This window comes from Lepeophtheirus salmonis, chromosome 6 (assembly GCF_016086655.4).
Source record: "Lepeophtheirus salmonis chromosome 6, UVic_Lsal_1.4, whole genome shotgun sequence".
NCBI lineage: Eukaryota > Metazoa > Arthropoda > Copepoda > Siphonostomatoida > Caligidae > Lepeophtheirus > Lepeophtheirus salmonis.
Genome location: NC_052136.2, coordinates 26,494,293 through 26,516,974, shown reverse-complemented (window position 1 = coordinate 26,516,974; position 22,682 = coordinate 26,494,293). Strand labels below are relative to the sequence as shown.

Genomic DNA, 22,682 nt, shown 5'->3' with positions numbered 1-22,682 from the left:
TAATTTACTCGAAAAAGTGTCGAATTTGATGAACACTAAGACTGGGAAATATAAAAAATGAACCATCCTCCTCATCTACTTCGTATTTCGGGGGATTATGAATCCATGTTTCCGCAATTAAAATGAGGGACATTCGTCTCCTGGAGTAGTTTCTCATCCAACAACTCCTTTATTTTAAATAATTGAAGTCCTGAGTACCTCTCCTCTGGGTCTGTCTCAACAAACGTCATTCTACATTCATGATTCTATAGTTTATAAAGTCGTCATTCTCATAAAGGCATTCAAAACCATTGAGGGTCCTCCACGTCATAGTGAAGCATATGAAGCTAGTGTCAGTTTCTCAAGAGGATATCTTTTCACTTGGGGACTGCAGCACTCAAATCCATTAGAGAAACGAAATAGAAGGCATATTTTGTGTTAACTCTTTAGCCTTGTCATCATCAATTCTATTATTCAATCCAAGATCAAATATACTCAATCTATATATATCGTAATAACTTATTTGTTAGGATGGCTATCAATTATCATAAGCATTCTTTATCAAATAGAAAATACTAGATGGAGACTCCTTGGCGAATGTGTGGAATTGAATCCAACAAAATATACGTTACTTAGTCAGTCTCGTCTTTAAAAAATGAGTAATTGTGATAAAGTGCAACATAATTACATATAGTGATCCTGTATAATTAATTCATTGGTTAATTTTTGCAGCCTTTTTTATTCTTTTTTTTTGCATAGGAAGATTTGGATTCATAGGGGGGATTATTAGGTTTATATAAACAATGCGAGTGTGTGTTTTTTTTTCTGCTTGGTATTTCTGCAATGTTTTTTTTATCTAAAGCTGTTGTCATTGTTCTGTAATTCTTGAGAAGATACAATTTAACTATAAAGTAGTAACTCAGACGTGGGCTAAATACACTGTAATACTGAGGATTAGTTGGAGTAGTTATATGCTCTTTACGGAGTGGGATTTATGTTTATTTCCTTCCTTTCACGGCCACTTGTAGGTGATCTAATAAAACTTAATGAAGGGAAAGATACTCTCCTCCCAACCATACTTCAAATTGTCGGGATTATTGACTTATGTTGAGTTATACGATTAAGCCTTTCTTTAGAATTGAGGATCGACCATTGTATAATTTTTATATACATATGTCCATCCTGGATAAGAAGTGATAATTATGTTTATTCCTAGTTGTCCTGGTTGCTTGCAGCTTGTCCAATAACGTCATGGGAGCTAAGTGCCTCTCTTCCCAAATATTCTTCAAATTGTTGGGGTTACCACGACAATTTTCAGTTTTTTGAATTTGACTTACCGGCAGGTCATATTTCTTACAACTCTTGTAATGTTACGCATCTTTGTTATTTATATTAAAAAAATAAAAGTATTTTGTCTTTCTAGTTGCCCCCCCTCTCCCTCTCTCTGTTTGTGCACATAAACAGAGACGATTCCCATTATTCAATTTATTTTGTATTATTATTTTATTCATAGAACTATACACAATGGAATGACTAATATATAAATAGATATATGCTTTAATTTTTATTCTTAATGCATCTAGTGTATATACTCGTATACTATTTGCTTGTTTTTTGAAAATTTATATTCTCACATAAATAACAAAAATGCTACAAATTTACATTATTTATGCTTACATTCATGTATGTTTATTCACGAACACAAATCTACTACATAACTTACTTTTTTATAAAGCGTGGCAATCATGTAGTAGCTGTGGTAGCGAGGTGCCCGTGGTTTCAATCTAGAGGCAAAATTCCAAAGGTTTCTTAAAAATACAGTTTATTGCTATCATACGTTGAAGCGTTCGCCGTCGAAAGTAAATATTTCCAAAAAATACGTTTGACATAATATTGTATAAAATTAAACTAATTGCAATTCAGCTCCCGAGTTTTTATTGGTGCGATTTAAGAAAATGAGAAAATTGCTTCAATTTATAATGTAAAGAAAATGAGTTTTTAGTTTCATAATTTGAAACCAGCAAATTTCTATAAATGCGAGTAACTCCATCGAAAAATTAGTGCAGTTTGTCCAAATCCAGTAATTGTAACCGCATTTATTTAAAACCAAAAAAACAACAACAACTATTAGTTAAGATATGTTGCCAATTAAATCATATTTTTTGTACAAAATAACTACTCCTTTAAAACCTCTGAATAAACAGTTATTTTAAGAACATCAAAAAATGAAAATTTAGTGTATGATATTAAACTAAGAAAAACAAAACCTTAAATATGTATTATCATTATGAAACAAAAATAAAACTTTGCCGATTTATTGAACTTGTTTGATTGCCTTTTAGAAATAGAAGATTATGTTGTCACGCCCTGTATTATGACAACATCACATAAAATGCTAAACCTAGAGGCTTATTAAACTAACAGTCATAAATTATATTATAGGGTTCTCCCTTCCCAGTAAATTAAATTTACAAATACTTTACTTATATGTCTCTCCGAGTCAAAAAGGCTCCTGGACCCTGCTTTGGTCAGAATTGTTGTCTATCTAAAACTAAATACATATTCCGGATCAAATGATCTTTGTTTGATGAGAATATCATTACATTATACCTTGTCATTGCAATTCCCACTAAGCACAGAATTATTTGCACTAAAACTCCGTTCAACTAATGCAGTGCTAGCAGGGAGAGTCTTTGGCATTTGTATTAGTTGTTTCAAGTTTCTGTATAACTTCAAATACATTCGATTATCTTATCAAAAGCAATATTTTTTCAATTCTGTTTTTTTCTGTGGTATCTATGATATGTTTTAGAGCCAAAAAATTAAATTTTTTGGCTCTAAAACGACTGTCAAGTTCGTCAATGATTGATATAAATATGCATTTGACAAAACTCTATTTGACTTGTTGGATCTTTTTTAATTTCTTAATTTGTGTAACGATATATAATTCCTTTTCACTACCAACTCTTGATCATAACTCACCATAAAAAAACAAGGATTAAATCAATCTTGGTCAACAACATGAAATGTCTTACCTTGGCCCTCATTAATGCTCATAGCATAATTCAACTTCACGGGGGACTTAAGTCTCTTAATTTTTATACTTAAAGGCTGTAATGGTAACATTGGGATAAATACATTTTCTCCAGCAGGGTTGCCTGTCAGTATAGTACTTCTAAAATATAAGACATAATCTTCTTAAAAATTGAATAAAATTATTAGAACTACAACTTTTAGTGACAACTTATGTTGAGGAACTCCTAGTAGCTGTGTGGAATTAAGAAACTCGAACTGTGTCATTTGTATCCATAACCTTGTCAACAGATTGATATGTTCATAAGCACCCAGGTATTTTACCAAAAAAAAAATCATGGATTGGATCAATTTGGTGATTCCTAGGTGCTATAATTACTTTTTCTTGTAACCAACGATTTTTTTTTTGTAGCTCTGGGAGTCCTTCTCTTGGGCAGGTATACAAACTTTGGCTTCATTAATATAGATCCGATTATTTGAAATATATATTTTTTAAATAAAATGAAATTATACTGCAATAATATCGATAAATACTATCACCTCCTCCATTATTTATCAATGATAACTATTGAGCCAAATTGTTCTGTCGATGGTTAAAAAAAAGGTGAAAAGTAAGCCTGTTTGCCTGGTGTTGCCCGAGACATTAAGAACTTTAAAGAAATTAAAAATTATTCTGCTTAATACGAAAAAAAAAATATAGACTGTAAAAATTTTTATTGCTGCATGTTTGTGTTGATATGTATCTTTGCACCTTTTTTTATAAGGAGATAGAGAAGATTTTCGAAAAAAAAATGTTCAAGTTGAACTGTAGTTCGGTCATCTATCATATATTTGTCAAAAATCCTTTTTTTTTTCTTCTCCAAATCTTATAAGCTTTTTTTTTTTTTTTTTTTTTTTTTAAAAAAAGAGTGCAAAGATACATATCAACAGGCAGCAAGAATAATTCTTAAAATTTTACATTTTATATTTTTTGTTTTATACGAAAAAGTCAAACGACTCTCGTAAAGAAATTGGTTTTTAGAAAATGTTATTTATAGGCCACCATATAGCATTTAAGACCAAAAAAATGGTTACCAGAAGCATTTTTGGGGCCTTATAAAGCTACATGAAATTGTTTAGCAAAATCCATGTATTGGGTTGGTCGTGATTCCTGGACAAACACACCCATACACAATGACGTACACTCGCATTTAATATATAGATATCCATATGTAAGCATTGAGTTGTTCTTGTTTCTTATCAAAATGGGTCAATTGATCGCCATGTTATTTTCTTAAATTTAAGTACGCTAATTTGCATAACCTGTTTATTTTTGTAACATTGAGTTCAATATTAATGAAGAATAAAGTGGAAAAAACTATTTGCAGTGTCTATTTTCTTGTATTTGTATATTTATATTCGTATGCAGAGTTCATAGTTGGCCGAAAAAATGATACATTTACTTATTAAAAACAACAAATATATTTAAAACATTTACAACAATGGTTCAAAAACTTAATATTGATATATAAAAAAACATTTGATAAAGTTTTGTTCCACAAAAACATATAAATAGTTTTCTGATAAAAATGATTAATCCTCATTAAAATCAATCTTGATATTATGGAAAGGTTATAATCTGTTGCTGTCAATTATCGCCACGGCCCATATTATCTCCAGTTTCAATATAGTCCTTGGGATTATAACACCATTCTTTGAGAACTGGCTTGCTAATTATTTTTGGATTTTTTTTTATAGGAACACAGACTACTTTTGGAATATTGACGCAGCTATCCTTAGGAATGAGTCTGAAATGGATGAAGTTAAACTATTACATATTACACCTTGATAACAAACACTCACTTTGGAACAAGGACTAACTCCACTCGGCAGTTTTCTTCAGGTTCGATGTCACAATTTTCTTCAGGGATGTTTTGGATTTGTGTTTGGGTTTGTTCATGGCAAACTTCAGGTTCAGGAACGGGTTTGCAATTGCTACGGTAGCACATCATTCTTGGGACTTTTTTACATTCAGTTTTTGGGTGAACCTTTGTGACCTTCTTTTTCTTAATACTGCATGATTGGACGGGCCAATTTTTGCATTCCTTCTTCACGGCAAAAGGCTCGATACCTCCTTCTCCGTTATCATCGGGAAGGTGTAAGAGTTTGACAGGGACGTTTTTGCAACGGATTTCGTCCTTTATTTTGCATACGGGCTCGTCTTGCTCAAGATCATAGTTTTTGTATTGGGTTTCACACTGATTTTCATAGACATTCCTACAAACTTTAGGACCTTCAGGTTTGCCCTCACATTTGTGATTAAGAGGAGTGTAGCATTTCTTAACCTGTGCACTGAAGGGCTAGAAATAATCTCCCTTAGTTTATTTTCCAAAGTAAATAAATAATATAAATAGTGGAACTTACCACAGCCTTGAATGTAATGTGGCAATTCTTCTTGAAGGTAGATTCACACTTCGTTTCGGGAGCTGAAACATAGTCTGTAACATAAGTTACGTGACACTTCTTCTTAATGGTATGTTGGCAACTCATTCCTCGATCGTACTCAGTCTCTTGGACTTGAACAACCTTTATGATACATCTTTGGCCTTTTCCATTGGGCATTCCAGGTAATTTTTGTCCTTCAACAAATATATTGCGGGTAATCTTTTCTACATTTCCTTTATTGGTGAAATTAGAAGAGATTTGCTCAGAAGCCCAATTCTGAGCAATGATCTGTGGATTGAGTGTTTTATTATTGTATTAAAGATGTTTATATATTTCTGAATTGTTGGATCAACTTACCACAGAAAGAATAATTGTTAGTTTCATTGTTTTCGTTTTATCCTTACGTCTGTGATTAAGGAAAGGAACTGATACATTAAAGAGGTTCTTGTATTGTCTTTTATATTAATAAATTAGGGCAAATTTTCATTTTTTTAAAAATAATTTTCATCATTTCAGAAATTAACTGATATGCATAAGTTGCTTTGAGATATTCAACTAAACAATTAGATTAAAAGAGATATACATTTTTCTTCACATATATGTAGGTTGTACCGGTTGTTGCAAAAAAAAAAAAGTACACACCTTGAAAATTTTATCTGAATAGTCTGCTTAAAAAGTTTATTAAATAAATATGTTGCCATATAAATAAGGAAAAAGATTGAAATAGCAACAGATTTCAACATTGCTTGACACAGACTTAAGCATCTCTAATATTTCAAATCAGTTAAATGTGACCTGTAGAACCGTTTATCGAGTTAAAAAGAGGTGGATACCTCCATCGAAATTCCGTCCGGATTGGGTAAGAAGCCGAAAACCGACATGACAGTGTCAATTCAGAAACAAGCAATAACGTTGGATGTGGGCCCATTATAGTCTTAAGGTTTGCTAAAATAGAGAATGGGAAGCCCTTATGGGGCCAAAGAGGGCAAAAACCATGTCATGCATCTCATCTGGTTTTTCAAGGTTATCTCTTAAATAGTGAGTTTTATAAGAAAAAATTAATATTAAAATTCCAACCATTGGTTAATTAGATTATTCCAGATGGAAACTTCGTCTTGCAACAAGATGGGCACTGTTCATATGTCTAAATTTGTCCGATAATGGATGGTTGAGAATGTACCATTTTGACCAAAACTGAAATAGCCTCCATATAGTCCAGATCTTAACTCAGCAAATTATATATTTTTCCTGTAAATCCAGTTAAAAGGCTATGAAGCAGCCCGTTAATCATGAATGACAGACCATGAGAAGCAAGTACATCATACACGTGTACACTGCCTTTAGTCGTCAATTAGAGCCTGTTATTGAGGCCAAAGGTGATATTTCATTAGCATGACTACATTACTATTTCTTGAATCAAAAATGGCACCGTTGAAAAGCTATCAGTTAGTTCAACAAAACTTATGTTATATATTTTTATTAAACAAAAGTTAACAATTACCTGAAATTTTTCTATCTTGATACCTTTTGATTTTAATTTTTTTTAAAGCATTTCCATATTTTTTTAATGCATGGAATAATAAATTCATAAACTTAGGTGTAATAGTGTGATTTATAAAAATAATTTCTTCATTTATTTTGTAAAAAAGAAAAGAAAATAAGGTTCCATCCAATATACCGCTGTATAAAAAAAAACAGAATAAATCTACAAAAAAAAAAAAAAAAAAAAATACATAAATGACGTTTAGATTTTTATAAATCACACCATTACTTAAAACTCAATTACTTTTACAAGCGAGGTCTTCCACATACACACATATTGGTATGGCTTTATGCTCCTGACAAGCCATATCATTAAATATAATTACGTCAATTATTTGACTAGTTGTAATGATGTTTTAGAGGCAGGAAGACTAACCCCAACTTAAATATGTTCCATATCCAATGTATTTGATTAGTATTTATTGATTAGGTGTAAATAATCTAATTCCCTTACTTATATTTAATTTCTGAACTTTTTCCGTTTCAAAAATATTATTTTTTATTCTTCTTTCTAATTCAAGGCTACATTAAAATCTCTCATCAATATCCCAAATTCATTTTTCATACTGCTCACAGACAAAAAAATTAAATCAATACATTAATAGAAGGATCTTTGTTAGGGCCATAAACGGATAAAATTTTAATAAGTTCACTATTCCGAAATATTTTTAAAACAGAATAGTTTTTTAATCGTAAGCGCTATTTCCCTTGCTGAATAATAAGCAATTTTAGTAATTTGCCGTACTTCCTGTAAAGTATAATTTTCTGGTTAAAAATCTAATATATTCAGTCTTATGCCGCATGGGGATAAAATGTCGGGATTAAAGGTAATGTAGTATTCATTTACTATTTTTAGTTTCCTATTATAAGATAATGAATATGATTTTTATTTTTATAGTAATCGAATCAAGGGGTAACAAAAAATTCAGCCATGCCCGAATAAAAGGGGAACTTATGCCACATATGGAAAATGAACATCATTATTAAAATATCACAGATTAGTACAAGCTTATATAATTTAATTAACATGAAGAAACTCAGCATTTCTCTTTTCAAGTTTAACATTATGATTTTCTTACCATTCAAGTGACGATAAAGATAACGAAGCTAATGTTCAATTTAATCATAATCTTCAGTTTCCTTACGACTGTGTTCTCATAATCCCTTTTAGTTCTCTTACTCTGGGATTTTCAAATTATTTTTTACTATTTTCTCAGGCTTTTGTTGTAAATATGATCTTTTTCAAGTATCCCTCTTCAATCTTAGTGTTGTTATTTAGTGTGAAGAAGGGATTATCAATACAGAAGGACTTGTGTTGTGTTTTTTTACTGTATCTTGATTACACGTCCAAAAACATGCATTATATGAAGAGAAATAATCGATTATAGTGAAACGAATTATTTAAAGGATAATGTTGTGTTATGCTAATAGGACTCTATTGACCAAACCAAGGGTTGTTGAATGTTTTAATAGTCATTTTGATGTTCTAAGGCGTAAATAACAGCAATTAATAGATGTGGGTTTTAGAACGTGATCAAAAATACCTTAAATAATATTATTGATCCTTGGAATAACGTCCCAAATTTTAAATTTTCTACATCACATAATTTTGTAATTTGGACATGTCCTTAAGAAATAGGACAGGAGCAAGAGCGTAAACGTGTCGCCATCAACAACATTCTCAACCCAGAAAAATCCGGTCTGACATCATGTTTACTTTAAAGGTTACTAGGATCATTGTTGAAAACATGGAGAACCTCTAGGAGTCCAGGAGGACAAGGCAGCTTTATTATGCAGTCTGAGCAAAAATAAGCAAAAATCTTGAAAGATCCATGGGGAATATTGCTAAAGAGCACCAAATGAACAGGAGTTCAATGATCACATTTATAAAAATAATCACAAGTACAAAAAAAAAATTATAATAATAAATAATTGAACTGACTGAATCTCAAAGAGTCAAGAGAGTCAAACGAACAAAGGCTCTACTCTGTTGGTTCGCAAATTATCCGGAGGGGATCGTGATTTTTTAGAGCAAAATTTATGACTCAAAATCATAGGATATTTTCCGACGATACTAGAGGTCAAAAACATATATCGAAGCCAGAAACACAAATCCGTAATGAACTGGGGATCTTTAGCTTCGAATAAAAAGAAATCACACCTTTTTAGGTTTCCAGATGCCCATAGAATATACCAGAAAACCTATATAAAGTTCCTCCAAGACCAACGTTCTTAGCAGGGTCAATACATTCTTCCATGGGGTCCAATCTGCTTTCATATTTTCAACTTTCAGGCCAGCTAATACGACAAAAAATGTTCAGAACTGGTGTCAAAAGAGCTTTGAACACTTCTGGGATGATTAATATTGGCTCTTTCACACTTGGTTTGACCTTTCTTGACTTCTTCATGTAGGGAAGGTTGACAAAGAGACCAATTCTATCTCCAGACGCACCATAGAGGCGTTGAATAAAAATAAATATCCATCGAAAACCTCTGAACGAAAAGTTATCTAAAGAGAAACAAAAACAATAAAATGAAAAAAATCACCGGGTGTGAAAATATCGAAATTCGGTAGCATTAGTATGAAACAAAAATAAAACTTTTCTGATTTATAAAACTTATATCTTTGCTTATTGGAAATAGGAATTTTTGATGGCACACCCTGTATATTATGCACTGATTGATGGTTTTCCTTATTTTCTTCATGGGTGACTACTCCTTTGTCTTACTGCATTACAAATCTTCATCATGACTAACAACATAATATATAATAAAGTACTGGGGGTCCATTAAAATCTGAACACTTACTAATTCAATAATTAATTAAGGTTGAGTGATTGAATTTAGTACATATAAAGATATATTAAAGCATAAACAATTTGTAACAAAAAAAAAAAGCTTACGTTTAAGTAGAAAAAATGACACTTGAACGTGATCGACGAATTTCCATTCCTGCACTCCAAGCAGTTGGGCGTCTCTTTGGGACTCTTTTTTGACACTTGTGTCCTATAGCCCTGATGCCTCCCCCTTCGACTACACCTTTTGGGTGCATGACGAGGAGAAGGGATGCAGTGATCGTCATCCAAACATTATATTTCCAATTAATAAATTACATCTTTATTAGTTTTAAAATTCAAAGTGCTCTAACTGTAATGGACCACTCGGTAAGTACAAAAATACATACTCGTATATATGATGATTTATTCTGATTAAAAAACATATGTACGGAATGAGCGAAGAAATGAAAGAAGAAAACTGTAAGGAATAATTGAGTCTATGAGTGAATGGATTATAATTTAAAAGAGCCTTTCTTTTCGTTGGCGTAGTAGTTGTTGTTGTGGTTATTGTTTTTATTTTTATTTTCCAATACCTTTGTTATATTTGTTATAGACATGCAATATTCTGATTCTTCTACCTCCCTTCTCCTTTTACATCCAAGATTTTTTTCTTTTTTGCAAATTGTTCTTGTTACTCACTCTCCACATCTCTCTCTAAAAAAACACAACTAATCTAAGTAAATAACTTTGATACAACTGATCAATCAAACATACATTCATATCGACAATTGACAACCAAATACCGAGTAGATCTTTGTTTTTTGAGTTTACGCTGTTGAAGGCATACACTTTGAGTGTTGATAATTAGAGTGCTAAATTCTCTAATTAAGCCTTATAAAGAATACTGAAAAACTATTATTGTGCATTTCTCGGATTCAATGAGTATTAAAGTGAGGAAAATAATTATATTTTGTCTAGGGTTAAATTGATCTTTTATATAGGGGCTAAAAGGTGCCTTTTCCCTATTATTGGTACTTGAAAAAGTCCCTAATTATAAAAGTATTATTTCTATTTTTATTACATTCATTTAGTCTACAAATTGAATTATTTTGATGATTCTTCAGAGTAAGTCACTTCTATAGCTACATTTGAAGATAAACGATTGTACGACACTCTAGAGTGACTCAAATTTCGATGTGACACAAACAAAATATTCGGTCCACATTCGGGTACAGACTACTAATTACACATTCCACAAATAGGTGAACATATATATATTTTTTTTTTAAATTCAGAGTCTTTGTAAGTTTTCAAGAAAAAAAAAATATTGTCAAAAATTGATCAAAGATTTTTGCAGATGGTAGGACTGTTCTACCAAAAGTTAGATTTAAAAAAATGATTTTCCAATATAACCATTGCTAAATTTAAAAAAGTAATTTTTTCGAAAAACACGTGCCTTTTGCACTTTTTTGAGGTCAGAATAATTTTACAATAGTGGAAGGTCTTGAGCAATGAAATACACTTTTACCTTAAATCGACATTTGAACTGTAAAAGCCTATAAAAACCCCTGTGGGTTCTGTTAAAAAACAAAACTAATTGTATTTTGTTTTGTTTTTTATGTGGACGTTAAAAGGTTCCGTCAAATACTTATTTCTAATTGCATCTATGAATTTTGTTAGTCCCAAAATTGTCAAATTGCTTAAATTGAGGATTCAAACCCCTAGTTTCAACTTTATGTAAGTCGTATATTTCATGGAAATGACATTTATATCTTTTTAAACATACTTATACAGTTAAACCTCAATCTGACGGACCTCTCTGCAACGAACAAAATCCAAACATCAAATTTTGTTTGCTTGGCAGGCTTTGGAGGTTTGCTGATAGCACCACAGTGGAACCTTATGGGGTTAAATTAATTGATTTATTTAAGAAAGAAGACTTGCATTTGAATAAAGTTTATAATGCTAACGAATCGGCTTTGTTTTGGAGGTCGCTGCTGAAGAATTTGCAAACATTTTGGAACAAAGAAAAAACGTATGGGAAGAAAAATAGCAAGGATAAATTATGAGCATTATTGGGGGCAAATGTTACTGGAACGTACCAACTCGCTGTAAGGGACACCTTTTCCCCTCTTGTAGTGCATCAAATTGAGGTTTAACTGTACGTGGTTACATTTATTCAAATGATGATGCCGTTAAAAAAAAAATAAGACATTGTTTATTTGATCTACATTTTTATTTGTTTGTTCAACTTATTACCTACCTAGGCATTTACATACTCATAAAGCCGTGGTTTGTTTTGGTTTTTCGGTCCTAGGGTGGTAAAAAAAGTTAGTTATTTTAAGTTACATATTACGAATATGTTTTTAATGTTCCGTCCTCTCTTCCTTGGTCCTCACTAGAGAAGAAAGAATACATTCATATACAAATTCAAGCATATATATATATAAAAATATATTTCTGTTCTAATAATATATATATATATATACCAACAATTTACCAAAAAAATATGAAACACTTTAATATTATAATTGGTAAAAAAGTAACTTTTTACCGCATTTACTTTTTGGTCATATACATATACTAATATGGATGTGGAATAGTAGGCATAGAAAAATACATATGTGCCATGTTTCTTATGTAAATACGTCGATGTGTTGATAAGAAACATTTTAATTTCAATATCTACGTTTAATTCTCCTTGGAAAAAAATAATCTCATTTGACTGAGCGTGTAAAACTACATACATTTTGCTGTTACCTTTAAAATAAAAATATAGGAACAAAGTCATCAATAAAGAAAATTTGAAGTTCTCATGAGGTTTATGGCATGATAAGTAAGAAGAAATTGCAAAATATAAAAACACCCCTAGTCATCATAAAAAAATACGAGCAATAGGGAAAACGGCCAAAATTCGGTCGGTCCACGAAATCCATAATATTGTCATGTTCAAAAAGTAGCAGGTTCATTATTACTTAGGGCTTAAGCCTCAATGGTTTTTTCAGTAGTTATATTTATTTATCAGTCCCATTAATGGTGAATCATCCAGTTCACTCCGATCATGCTCTCCAATAATAAAACTGTGATTACCACAATTTTTAGTAGTCGTAAATTGGCCATTTTTTTGCTTCTTGTACAGTCCTAAATATGCGTAAAAAACTGTACTTTATATGTATATTTTTTTAGTTTTTGTTTTATCAGCAAAAAATATAGTGCACCTTGTGTTTAATATTTTAATACTGCCTTGTAAGCTATCTTATAGATTTTGTACAAGGAAAATATAAGCGTTTCTTCTCCTTTTCGTTTTATTTTTGTCGTTCTGATTTTGGTTTCCCCCGCTTTTTTACCAGTATTTTGAATGTGTCACGTACCCCAAGAGAAAATAAAGAGGGGGGAAATGCTTGTTTCTATTTATTTAATTCAAAAATATGCACACCTCATTTATGATCATAAAGGATTTACAATGTTCTTTTTTGCATACCCAATAAGCTATGTCAATATGTACTTTTTCCTCTTTCCCTCCTTGATGAAAACTTATCTTGTTACTACACATGATGTAAGTTGAACTGCTAAAAAGTCAACAACATTGGAAAAAAGATTATTTTTATAAATATTTGGACATACAAAATGCAGGAAAATTGTTTGCAATTATTGTAGATTTAGGCATAGATTTAAGTCCAATATCTATAGCCGAGATAGAAAGATGATGTGATAATGGGATCAGTTTCCTTTCTTTAACTTTCTCTCAACTTGTTATCTTTTTTTTTTAAATCTTCATAGTTATAGGCATCGCAAGTTGCATAATAAACCAATATTAACACCATATTGGAGGCATATTAATTAAATAGAATGATCCAAAGCTTTTATGAATGCAACGGTTCTTACCTTTCTACTAGTGTTGTGTTTCGCTCTGAAAGTCCAAAACAGGTCTGAGTCCATTATAATTCTTATTGGAACTAACTAATTCGGTCCTTGAAGGAAGATCCGTCTGGACCGGTTAAAAAAAATTGATCTAAATCAGTCCCCCCAAAAAAATCGGTATGGGTTGATCTCATTTCAATTCAGTCTACAACGATTCTCTTGATAAATTTTTGATGGCGTCATGTGAGTTTCAAAATTGTGAACATCGGTACTATAACGTCATATTACGTTAAATATGTTACATGGATCATGTTTTTGAGTCCACATAAATCAGGATAGTTGAGAATATCAGTCCATTGTCATAATTAAGTATGAAAGCGTAATCAGCCACTCACCATGGTTTAGAGGTCGATACAAAAAACCGGTCCATAATTTGTAAACGATCATATTTCGATCTACGGTCTGTGATTGCGGTCTGGAATTTTTATTTAATGTTGACGCACAATATATTTAGTATTTTTGGGGGAATAGTTTTCGGCAAATTACCTGCGTCAACCATCGTTATCGTTCCCTTTCATATTTTTGTTACTGCTTTTATTTGGATTTTTGAAACTACAAATATACAATCAATCCTTTATCCTTTCATGTATTTTTTTTTCAATAAGTTTTATCATTAATATTATTTCCTTGATTGGGTTTGATATACATACATCGATGGAGAAAGGAGGATTTCTTTAGATTTCAAAATAGACAGTCATTTTAATTTTATGTCTAATGTTTTGTCTTTTCTTTAGCTAAGTTTGACCTACAATTTGTCTTATTTTCTTGTTGTTACATTCTTAAAAAAGAAAAGAAAAACTATCTACCACCACTTTGAAAAGAGGGGGTGAAATACCAAGAAGATAAATGGTATTGGATGTTGTTTGTCTTAAAAAAGAAGAAAGGAATTGGGTTAAAGAAATATTTAATACGAGTATAATAAAATCTAACATCTGTACACTACTTACTACTGGGGTTTTTTTTTTTTAAAAAGACATCGCCCCCTTTTTCCTACAGGCCTATATATAGTTATTAGCTACTTGGTGAAAATATCTAAAGGTTTTTTTAGAAAAGAACAAAAATTTGAGTAGATGCTTCTGGGAAGAAAATTTGTCATTTTATTCAATGTGCGTAAGCAGTAAGGACTCGTTGAAAAAATTAAAAAGTAATTGTTTTCTATTTTTATAAGTAGAAACGGGTCAAGCTTTGTCTCTATGTAAAGCTGGAATTGTCTTCTTTTTTTCCCACTTATTTTAGTTACATTATTCTTTATTGTAAATGATGGCAGAACAGAAAGCAAAATGAAGAAGGATTTCAGATCTCCTTCATACGGAATGACACGATGAACATGATCAAGATTTTAGACGTCCATCTAAAACCTGTTTACAATGTGGATAAGGTCATCAAAAATATTTTATATTCATAGTTGAATTAGAATTGGTGGATAAAACTGATATACAGATGCTGGCTTCAGTGCTAGTTTGAAGACTAAAATAAAGTCTGACTCAACTATCTCAATGTGCTGTCTACCTAAAGAAATGAAGATCAATAAAAGGACAATCAAGATGGCTATGAATGAAGAAGACATTGGTCTCAAGAGCTTCGTTAGAGTCACCAACATATCATATCAGCTGTAAAGAGAGGGGATGAAAGATGCCAGAACATCTTGTCGTTTGAATAAGTGGCCTCCCTCATCCCTTGATATCCACGCGCTTGACAATTTTTGATGAAGTATCGTCATGATGCAATCCAATTCCACTCTTTATCCAAATTGGATTCCCTCAAAGAAGACATTACCCTTCCTTTGGACAAGGTTCATGGGGGAAGTATAAAGAAGGTTTTTAGTGGCCACGTATCTTGGCACTTAGTACTGCTAGAAGAAAATAAAGTAAGATAAAAAGTTATATATTTTAAAGTACTTTGCCTTATTTTCAATATATTTTTTTAATTTATGAAGTAAAATATTTAAGAGAGCTCATTTATTTAGAAACATATAGATTTTGTAAGGATATTTTACTCTACCCAAATTTACCTTTTGGAGTATATAGTTGTGTTGCATTTTAACTGAATATCCCATCCACCTACCCGTAGACCCCCAGGATATATATATTGCAAACCATTTATACCTACTTACATATTTATGCATTCAAACCTATGTAATCATATGGTATTAGAGCCGTTGTCGACTATGAAAATAGAAATTATTATTTACTGATTGCCGCGTTTTTATTGTGTTTTCTACTTATTGCCATTGGCCACGTGGACAATTTCAAATAAAGGACGGGTAGCATACAAATACAATTTGTTGGAAACTACAAACTGTTATAACCTCAGATTAAATGAAAATAATAACAGACATCCGTTGGTATGTTTTCATGAATTTTTGAGTGTCTGAATCATATCAGCTCCGAATAATTGAGCCAAAGTCAATAGTGATATAACTGCCTCTGTTTTACCTAAATACTATGTACTTTTCTTTATCGTGGTCTCCATTTTTTATATCAAAGATTTTTTCTGTGAGGTGCGATATAATGAACTTTTATATATTGAAATTGATTTGAGCAGGCTTCTTTTCAGCTTGGATCGTTTCAGTGAGGTAATAAATAATTTATTTATTATAATGGCGAGAACAAAACAATACCAATGTTGACTGAACGCCATTTCATAAGAAACTTCAAAATTATATTTTTACATCTAATTATATTTATTTTTAAATTTATCGTCAGTTTTATCTATCTTCTTCATCTACTCCCTGTACCTGGACTTAGAAAATTAATATTTCGAATAATAAAGTGAAGGACATTCGTCTCTTGAAGTAGGGTCCCACTTCTTTTCATCGAAGAACTCTGAAAACTTGCCAACGTATCTATTTCAAGGAATTATAATCTCAAGTACCTCTCTTCAGGGTTTCTAGCTCTGCATTCCATTCTACAATCCCGACAATGTCTTCATTATACTAAAGGGAGTGAGACATTCAAACCAACAAACCAATTGAAGTTCTTAGACTTAGATTTGATTCACATTTACAAACTTTATTTGGGGGAAAAAAATATATAAAATCCATAGCTATTCTCAAAAAATTTAATTTTTTGGAAATAAATTACGAAAATTCACAGCTGTTCACAGAAAAAAATTAAGTTTAAATATAAATTTTTTGAAAAAAAAATTCAATAATTAAATTTCAAATATTAAACTTTTAAAAAAATTCTAGTAAATAGAAAAAAATCCTTAATTGGAACCCCCTCTCAACCTACCTCCGCGGACGCTGCATAATGTATTTTTTTAATAGATAAGATTAATATTTTTGAACAATATATCCTACAAAAATGGTGAAGATAGTATGATTCGAAAGCATTATATTCTTATAGGGTATCATTCTAAATTAGAGCAAAAAATCAAAATTAAAAATGTAACCCGTGGATTAAATGGGCTTAAAATATTGATTAAGGTTGTTTGTGATCTATAATTCGTGTCTCTTTGCTGGGTAAATAATTTCCCAAATTTATGATTGAATCCGTTTCAATGTTGTAGCAACAATTCAAATGATTTACTTCAAGGATATTCATCTCTGATATGGCATAGAGATTTTTGGGGTAGCATTGACTCTCATATGCAAGCTTGTGGCTAGAAACTAATCTACACCTTAAAGAGGTTTGAAAAATAAGTAGAGTGTCTATGATGAACTTGAATTATATAATACGAAATCCATTCATTCTGGCTATCTTCCTTATATTGCAAAGCTACTAAGAAATATTTTCAAGTAATGGTTAAATAATGTAATCGAAAGTCTCATGCTCAAGGATTTTTACGTCTAGAAATATATACCTCGTATATAGGTTATCATTTTACAATGTAATTAATTAACAATTGAGTCGAAGGAATTCTCAGAATGAAACAACAGAGACTTGAGTATTTTTTTATAGTAGTCCTTGAATACATTATATTGATACAATTAAGTTAAGAGTATCAAACACCATCATCATCTGTCCAAGAAGCTCACCAAGTCGTTACCCATTTAAATAAGTATAAGCTCGTAGGAATGAGTATGACGTTATAGGTCTCTGAGCCAAAGAGAATGGATCAACTCACTATTTCTTGACGTAACTACTAATTAGTAATATAGCCATAAAGTTAAAAACATAGACATAAAAGGAAACTTGCTATATCGAGTTTCGCCATAAAAAGCATGCGGATAAGAATCCTCGCTTATAAAAAAGCACCCCCAAATAAGTTTTGATATAAAAAAGGTAGCTGTTATTTATTAGAGCCCCATTAGGCTTTAAATACATTTAAACTTGTCTGCTACATATGTATGTACGTATGTTCATATATATAACATAAATCTGCTAGTCCTTCATTATTTTTGTGCCTCTAGAATGGAAAAAAAAGAGTGTGTCACTTGCCTTCTTTTGTTCTTTGCAAAGATAAGATACCAAATATTTTTTTACACATTAAATTGAATAAGTTTAAATGTATATATGTGTACATTGTCTATTGTGAAAAATGAAGGTGTTTTTTTTTTTTTTTTTTTTGTATGATGTGTTTTTCCTTACAAATGATGAAATCTGCACTTGTTTTCTTAGAAGTATACTAAGTGAACCATAAATTCTTGAAAATGATTTTACTCCTAGAGTTACCATATTAAGAGGGCTTACATCGATTTTAATAGTTTATAAGTTGATAGCATCCATTTAATTTAGGAATTAATTTGTGTATTGAAACATGAATTTAATTTAAAAGTTAACTCAATAATGGGTTCGAAATAGGAAGAAATGTAATTTTGCTGCTAGATGTTGATGGAAAGCTTAATTTTGTATCTACAACTCTTAGAATTAAACATAACATTTTTTCAAGTTTTAACAGGAAAAAAACTAATGCTTTCAGAGATTAGCTTCCAGAAGGTTGGCTAAGGTCAGTCCCGACTAAAAGGCTTACAGCCAATATGAAAAGCTCTAGTGTCTTAATTTCTGAGACTGGGAAACTAATCTCACATAATGATGAATTTGAGGCGACAATGTTAATAGTGATTAAGTATGATCTGCGGATGAATTTATTTTACCCCATGGCAGAATATTTGAAAGTGGAAAAAAGAATAGGTCTTTTATATTTGTATAAAATGACGTGCTAATAAATACTTTCATACAGACAAACATGGGAATACACGAAATGCTGCCTCCTTTTATTAAGAAAATAGTCCCTCTATTATGCATTCGACAACTCAAAAGTTGAAAATATCTATTGTACTTTAGGTAGAATATGATTTGTAATATGAAACTACTTTTTAAATTCGGTTTTGTCTCGTCCCTACTATGTATCGATCCAAAAAGTTTTACATTTTTAAGAGCTCTGTGCATACCATAATTTTCAAAAATAATATAACTATTATTGATTTGTACTTAATTAAAACATATATTATTCGTATAAAGTATCAACAGTTTATTCATATTCATAGGAAGGCTGTCAATTCCAATGAGATTAGACGCCCTTCAGATTTAGGATGGAATTTTAAATTTTAGGACCCATAGATCTGTGTTATTTACATATTTCTTTTTACTATTATCAAGCTGGATATAAGCTCTCTGAATATGTATAACTCAGGTATACTTAAGCACTTATTATGAAATATTGGAGGGTATTTTTTTTAACTTTTATAAATAGGAATGGATCAAAACGTACCTCTATGTAAAGCTGAAGTAGTCTTTCATTTATTTATTTTGATTATATTATTATTTATGATGAATAATATTGGAGCAGGAAAGAAAACTATAAAGAATATCACACCTCCTTCACGCGGGAATGGTTCGAAGAACGTCATAATCTTGATTATGACGTTCTTCGAAAAACTGTTTACTATGCGGATAAGACCATTGAAAATTTAGAGACCATTGAAATGAGTTGATTTGGAATTGGTAGACAAACCCGAAATAGAGATGTCAGTTTGAAAATTAAAATAAGGTATGGCACAGACATCTCAAAGTGCTGTCTAGTTAAAGAGGGGCATTGCCCTCAAGTGCTTCGTTGAGTCTCCGACATATCATATCAGCTCTAAGGAAAAGGGATGAAGGATACCAGAAAATCTTTTTGTTCGAATTTGTGGTCTCCCTTATCCCTTGATATCAACGTGCTTGGCTATTTAGGGTGGAGCGTACATGCGAACAACACGTCTTTGCTTCCATGTAAAATTTAGTGTACATACATATTACATAAATTACAATTCATGAAAATGTACCTCTTTTCATTTCTGTCAATTCAAAAACCAAGACCAACCAACTTATGATTATAAATTTTATTTTTCTATATAGGAACTATTGCAATGATCCTGGTAGTGTTTGAGCTGTCACATACACACACAAAAAGTATATTTACTAAGTGTGCTGAATTAGATTACAATTATGGATAGGAAAGTATATATTAGATACAATTTAGTTGCTGCATACATTTCATTTCGACGACTATTGGAAAGGACATATCAATGCAGTTTGTTTAATATTCTCATAGCAGTAGACAATTTATGGTCAGTAAAAAGAATTGCACATTTTGTATCATTATTATTATATACCTACCAACAAGCATACGTATGGTACATAGATAGATATTAGGTGACCATTTTTCCATTAAATGCATTCAAAGGAATGAATTTGTTAGTAATGTAAACGAGCCGGGTTGGCCGTAACTAGGAATTTCTTATGGGGTGGGCTTTATTGACAAAATATTGTTTTTTTTAATTTTTATAAATAACAAATTGGACAAATATTTTTGGGGGAGAAACAAAAACATTTTTTTAAACCTTTAAGATTTTTTTTTTCTTTAAATTTGATATTTTAATTTTTTGGTCAAGACGAAATTTGTATCGTTAGATATAAATTTCACCTTGTTCCTAGTAAAGCCTGGCGCTGTTTTCAAGGCATTACAATTTCCATATGAAGATTTTTATTTATCCACTCTACCATGTTTGTATTATTCGGTCAAATTCACCTCGTATCAAGGAGTACCCTAGTTTATTATATATATATATATATGTTAATAATAAAGGTGGTTTTTATTCAGGTGCTGCTCAGTTCCCTGAGGAGAATGTATGTTGTTGAATAGCTTTATTATTCGATTCTATTTCTCCATAATTTCATTCTTTGTTGTATTTTGTATTCTTGTTATTATTATTAATAATATTTTTTCTATATAAAATATGAAATGAGGATGGAAATTGAAAAAAATAACACCAAATTAAATATTCATTTGTATGGAATATAAGTATTCTATATTACAATGTGAAATAATGAAAAACTCAACATTGAAATCAATAATTGACAATGAGTTTCATTTTATTATTATTAAATTGATTTTGTCATTATAAAAAAGTTTCTTTAAAGCGGGAGTTCCATACTGAGCACTTGGTGTATGAGTCATGTAGATAAATTGTACGTCATTTTTCCCTATTGTTGAATTGAAAAAAAAAGAAAAAGAAGCTACTTGTAATAAGTCATTACTAATGGTTAAGGGATTTCGTGTCTCAAAAGGTTAGAAAAAACTACTTTAAAGTTTTTTTCCTTTATTAATACCAATTTTCTATCCAAATAAAATGAAAATTCATATTTGAAACTGTTCCTTGTATATAAGTACTTGCCTCATAGAAATGAAATTATTCTACATAATACACGTCGACTGATTTTTGACCGTTGATTGAGATGGTGTGTTCTAATTGTTTTTACCTTAAAATACATGTAAATCACCGTTATAACACATTTTCTTGTTTTTTTGATTTTGGGGCCTACAGAGTGCCACATTTTATATACTTTGATAGTTTGATTAGTAATTTTTCAAAAAATCAATAAGAATATGCATTTTCTTTACGACAAACTATAGTTATTTCTATTTTGATTTGAAAACATTATTAGACTTCAAAAGAAAGGGTAAATTTTCCTTGTTGTTATTTTTATATTCTTAGATAAAGACATAAATAGAATATTTTTTGAATCTGGAAACTATATTTATTGATTTTTATCTTATTTAGATCTTTTAAGGCAAAAAATAATGCAAAGTCATGTAGATGCAGTAAAAAATATATGTCACAAAAGCATAAATTTTGCGTTATAAAGTAATTTTTATATGTGTCGTCGTAAAAGCAATCAGAAATTTCATTTAAAAAAAGTAGTCATTGCGTTAAATTGTGCAATCATTAATAATTGAGGAGGCTGCCCAATATGTGTGTTTTTAATCATGTGTCTTATTGACTTCCAAAAATGTACTTATTGGTTTTTAATAATTATAATGATTCCATATACCTAACAATCACAAATGGTGCCACTTTACCATTAAAAAAACAAACATTTGAGTACTAATAAAGAAACTTCAAATATTTGCACAAATGCATAAAAGATGTTCTGACATAATGTCAATTTAGGTTTCAAGTTATATGCACTTATCAAGAAACACAATAATTAGGAGTAGTGGTTGTGGCTATTTGATTGGTCCATTACCACATAACTGATTAAACTTTTCCATTAGAGTTTGAATAGGTTCGTGAGTAATTACTTCTATACAAATACAATGTTTAGTTATTTACAACGAATGGAGCATTCACGATGCTTACTTGTGTTAGTTTGTTTACAAAAGGATCGATGGTAGCTTCATCTTGCAGCAAAATAATTTAATTCCCTGAATGGTATTATTATTTAATATATTTATTATTTGTAAATTTAAATTCAAAATTGTATTTGGGGCGCACGAAAAGGAATAACATTTTTACATTACTTTTCTTGCGCCCCCTAACTATAAATTGTAACATTATCTTGCAGAGTATATATATATTTTTTATGGCGTATTGAAACTTTAACACCACAAAACGGTGCATGTAGCCTAACATCAGTTACTAATTAATGCTCAATTTTATCACTCCCTTAAAATATTTAATTACTCATTGATTGAATTTGTTTGGTGGATGTAAATATATGTATGTATTGTAATCCATTGAGTAAGTCACATAAATAATACTAAGTTAGGGAAGATGTATCACTATGCATATGTAATATG

General features: G+C 30.7%; 2 protein-coding genes across 2 annotated transcripts in view; one reads left to right on the top strand and one right to left on the bottom strand.

The window, feature by feature from the left end:
* The window catches only part of LOC121120007 (inositol polyphosphate-4-phosphatase type I A), a 118,835-nt gene that overhangs the window by 45,022 nt on the left and 51,131 nt on the right, over window positions 1–22,682 (top strand). The gene's annotated exons all lie outside the window — the stretch shown is intronic.
* LOC121120961 (uncharacterized) lies at window positions 4,382–5,921 on the bottom strand. Its single transcript, XM_040715834.2, has 4 exons — window positions 5,794–5,921; window positions 5,416–5,724; window positions 4,855–5,351; window positions 4,382–4,799 (listed from the first exon to the last, which is right to left on the bottom strand). Exons 1-4 carry the CDS (start codon window positions 5,818–5,820, stop codon window positions 4,640–4,642), a joined length of 993 nt encoding a protein of 330 aa, XP_040571768.1. The 5' UTR covers window positions 5,821–5,921; the 3' UTR covers window positions 4,382–4,639.

What these genes read in the sequence shown, in the direction of transcription:
- LOC121120961 (XM_040715834.2), bottom strand. Translation starts at nt 5,820, where the DNA reads ATGAAACTAACAATTATTCTTTCTGTG. An exon ending in ACATTACATTCAAGGCTGTG is followed by an intron (nt 5,352 to 5,415) that starts GTAAGTTCCACT and finishes GATTATTTCTAG; the next exon opens with CCCTTCAGTGCACAGGTTAA. An exon ending in GAGTTAGTCCTTGTTCCAAA is followed by an intron (nt 4,800 to 4,854) that starts GTGAGTGTTTGT and finishes CATCCATTTCAG; the next exon opens with ACTCATTCCTAAGGATAGCT.